The 3,712-nt window shown below is 26.7% G+C and overlaps 3 protein-coding genes across 3 annotated transcripts in view, besides 10 other annotated features; 1 reads left to right on the top strand and 2 right to left on the bottom strand.

The window, feature by feature from the left end:
* EDI_174310 (uncharacterized protein) overlaps window positions 1-718 on the top strand; it is a gene marked incomplete at both ends in the record, with an annotated part of 1,286 nt that extends 568 nt beyond the window's left edge. Inside the window, one exon of the mRNA XM_001733385.1 lies at window positions 1-718. This exon is cut by the window's left edge and continues 104 nt beyond it. Coding sequence (XP_001733437.1) covers window positions 1-718 — 718 coding nt within the window.
* A 28-nt stretch (window positions 719-746) lies between these two features.
* Window positions 747-774: a sequence feature (AT_rich).
* A 40-nt stretch (window positions 775-814) lies between these two features.
* Window positions 815-837: a sequence feature (AT_rich).
* An 855-nt stretch (window positions 838-1,692) lies between these two features.
* Window positions 1,693-1,778: a microsatellite.
* A 19-nt stretch (window positions 1,779-1,797) lies between these two features.
* Window positions 1,798-1,977: a microsatellite.
* Window positions 1,978-2,107: 130 nt separating this feature from the next.
* Window positions 2,108-2,228: a microsatellite.
* Window positions 2,229-2,258: a sequence feature (AT_rich).
* A 143-nt stretch (window positions 2,259-2,401) lies between these two features.
* Window positions 2,402-2,579: a microsatellite.
* Window positions 2,527-2,699: a microsatellite.
* Window positions 2,587-2,758: a microsatellite.
* A 58-nt stretch (window positions 2,759-2,816) lies between these two features.
* EDI_174280 (uncharacterized protein) lies at window positions 2,817-3,626 on the bottom strand (the record flags this gene model as incomplete). Its single annotated transcript, XM_001738684.1, has 1 exon — window positions 2,817-3,626. One exon carries the CDS (start codon window positions 3,624-3,626, stop codon window positions 2,817-2,819), a length of 810 nt encoding a protein of 269 aa, XP_001738736.1.
* Window positions 3,275-3,338: a microsatellite.
* A 53-nt stretch (window positions 3,627-3,679) lies between the features above and the next one.
* The window catches only part of EDI_174170 (uncharacterized protein), a gene marked incomplete at both ends in the record, with an annotated part of 978 nt that continues 945 nt past the window's right edge, over window positions 3,680-3,712 (bottom strand). Inside the window, one exon of the mRNA XM_001733384.1 lies at window positions 3,680-3,712. This exon is cut by the window's right edge and continues 945 nt beyond it. Within this exon, the coding sequence (XP_001733436.1) occupies window positions 3,680-3,712 (33 nt within the window).

Here is a 3,712-nt window from a genome sequence, read left to right as displayed (position 1 = left end):
GACAAAAACCACAAAGCACCAATACGAATCAATTAATTGTCAAGAAAAATTAAAAAATATTAAGAAAAAAACATCCCCTACTTTATGTCTCAAAAAAGAACACAAAGAAACTAAAACCCAGAAAGAAATTGAACAAGAAATTGAACAAGATGTTGAATCTTACAAAAAATCAGTAGGTATAAACCAAAATAAAATTAACAGAAAAATAATAAATCAACCTTCTAATTTAATGACAACAACATTATCAGCATTTTGCCATAAACATAAATATTTAATCATTTATGACTCTGAGAAAAAGTCTTTTTTAAACCAAGAAATTTGGAGTTCTATTTGTGGAAGAAACAATATTATGATTGTCATAAAAGACTGGAATGGAAATGTATTCGGTTCTTTCCATGAAGTAGTACCTAAAAAAATTGGAGAATATACAAATAAAGATTACAACCATTTTGTTTTTTCCTTAAACAACCCAACTCACAACCCAATGAAATTTAAAAGAAAAGTTATTTCTCCATTACTTAAAATTCATATGGACAATGAAAGCATTTTAACTATTAGTGGGTTCTTATTCATTGGAGTATTTAATAGTTTCTTAGTTTCAAATGAACGTTTTTGGAAATATTATATCGATCCAACAGATAAAGGAACAAATTACTTTTGTGCAAATGACTCAATTTTTACAATTGATAGCATCAAAATACTTCAATGGTTTGATTAAACAAATTCAAACTTCTAAAGAGAAAAACTAAAATTTAAATTTTATAAAAATAAAAACAATGTCTTTATCTAAACTAATAGAAATTAACTCTATATCAATAATTTATTTTATTATTTATTCAATTACTTCTTTCAATTGGTTAGTCTTGGTAAATATTTAAAACTATTATACCTTAGTAATCATCAGCACAATTCATTATAGTAAATAACCTTATATTTTTATTCTCAGTAGCTATAAGAAATTCTTCATCTATTTTGATTTGTTTATACCCCAACACCAATGACTGAAATATTTAGTCTTATTTAGAACAATAACATTAAAAAAAATTGTTATTCACACTCTTATCAGTAGCTCTTAATTTGTTTTGTACCCATTAATCATTCATTCACTACAAATACCAAACACTTTATTTTTGGTGTCAAAGGGTATTAGAGTTAACTCAATCAAAACTACAATTAACAGGTGTATGTCTATTCCCTAACTGAATAAAAATGTCATGACACAAAGTATTGTTTGACTAAATTTATTTATAAGTTATCTATCTACCTTTTGTTCATCTTTTTTCACGTTAGTATTAAAAATAGCATACTAATAATGATTATCCAATTCACAACAAACACTAAGCCGTTTACTAACAACAAACAGTAATAACGATATAACCAAATTTATTAGCAAAACAACAAAAAGAAAAGAAAAGAAATAAATTAAAAGATATGAAGTCCTTGACGAACTTGCATAAGAAATAACATGAAATTATGATGGAAATAGAATTGATCTAATAATCTATCAAGTTCTTTAATTTCAGGTTGACAAGTTATTACACGAATAATACCACCTCCTATTTTCATTTCAAGTATTCCACTTTTGTATTTTCTCATTTTTTCGAATATAATCCTAATGATTTTTTTATCTCCATCTTTCCAAACTTCAACTTCAATTCCAAATTGTCCTAATAAACTATTATTTTCTTGTAATTCTCTTTCTCCTTCTTCTATCTTTTCTCTTTTTTTCTCTCTTTCTTCTCCTATTTCTGTTTAGTTTTCTTTTTCTTCTTCTTTTTAATATTTTCTCAAACTGTATTGTTTTATTTCTTCTTCTATTTTTTTTGTTTCTTCTTCAATCTTTTCTTTAATTCCTTTCTCTATTTCTTTTCTCCTCTTAATTTCTTCAATTATTTCTTCTTTTGTTTTTTCTTCTTCATTTTCTTGTTTTTTCTTCTCGACTCTCTCTTTCACTTTTTCTTTCTTGTTAATTCTTTTGATTATCCCTTCTATCTTTTTGATGTCTTCTTCCATCTCTCTTTTGTATTCTATTTCCCTTTTCTCCATCATTTCTAAATATTCATAATCATCTTTTTCCATTATTTCTTCTTTCTCTCTTTCTTCCATCTTTTATTTTATTTTTTTATTTTTTTTTATTTTATTTTTTTATTTTTTTTTATTTTATTTTTTTATTTTTTTTTATTTTATTTTTTTATTTTTTTTTATTTTATTTTTTTATTTTTTATTTTTATAATTATTAATAAATATTTTTTAATTATGTTTCTTCTTCTTAATCTTCATATCCCATCCCATATTCTTTGTACACTTCTTCTATTGTTTTCCCATAAATTTGTCCATTCCTTCCCATCAGCTCTTGTCCTATATCTTTGATCTCATTGTATTTATGAACTTTCTCCATAGATTCTTCGCTTGCTTTCTCATATCTTTCTATTTCTTTTTTCATCTCTTCTATCCCTTTCAGTATTTCTATTATCTCCTCTTTTATCTCTTCCTTCTTCTCTTCATTTCGTGTGTAATAATACATCCCTTCTTTCTTCCCTTTTCTATTCTTCATTTCTTTTCTTCTTCTCTTATTCTTTAACAAACTTTATTATCTTCTCTTCTATCATCTCTTCTAAACTTATTTTAACTATCTCCTCTTCTATCCCCGTTTTGTCTCTTATCTCTTTCTCCCCTTCTGGCTTTTCTTTTATCTCTTCCAATATTTCTATTACTTTCTCTTTCATTTCTCTTCTTTTTTTTTTTAAGTTCTTCTCTTATTATTTAAAACCTCAATAAAAACTTAACTAACTTAAAAGAATATAAACTAAGAAAATTTACTTCTTGGTACGTTCAGTGAGGTCTTTGATGAATTGTTGGTGGTTGTCTGTTATCTTCATTATAAGTTCTTCATCTTCTGTTTTGATTGTAATATTTTCAGGTGTTGACCTTTTAGTAATTACTTTCTTTATATCGTCATACAGTATTTCTTGTACCATAAACAATTCGGTTTCTGACTTTTCAAGAATCAGTAATTCAATAGAAGTCAATACTACAAGGATGCTTTTTGTTTCACTGTCTCCTTTTATTTCTAACAGTGCTTGGTATGTAGGATTTTCTTTCATAACATCGTTAAAATAGTCAGTATTATTTGTATCCTTTTCCTCATCATCGTCTTCTTCAACAATTTCAAAAAGCTCCATTTTTTTATCCTCTTTTTTTGTTTGTGACATTTCTTCTTTTTGATCTGTTTTCTTTGGAAGATCATTTATTTGTTTTTGTTCGTTAGGCTCTGCTTTCTTTTTTTCTTTTAATTCTTTTTCTCTTTTAGTTTGTTCTTCTCTTTGTTTCTTTCTTTCCTCTTCACGTGTTCTTTTTGCATCTTCCATTGCTTGTATTGAGTTTTGTTCATATTTCTTTGCCGCATCACTAACCGTTTGACTGATGTATCCCCACCATGATGAACTTTTTTCTTGCACAGTTTCTTTTGCTTTTTTTGCATTTTCTTCAACAACAGAAGCAATTTTTTCCATTTTCTTAATTTGAGGATTACAAACATAACAAAGAGCAATGTTATGTCTTTCTAACTTAGCTCCTTGGACTCTATTCATTACACACTCATGATAACCCTCAAACCCATTTTCCATAATGCAAACTTTTTCTACTCCTATTTTCAGGAAGGGCAATGCAGCAGAACCAATCATACCTTTTGTGGGAAGATGGTCTTTGTGTG

The sequence above is a fragment of the Entamoeba dispar genome, genomic scaffold, assembly GCF_000209125.1.
Source record: "Entamoeba dispar SAW760 scf_1105229461627 genomic scaffold, whole genome shotgun sequence".
Lineage (NCBI taxonomy): Eukaryota > Evosea > Mastigamoebida > Endamoebidae > Entamoeba > Entamoeba dispar.
Note: the sequence above shows the minus strand (reverse complement) of the source record. Positions and strands in the feature narration are given on the sequence as shown.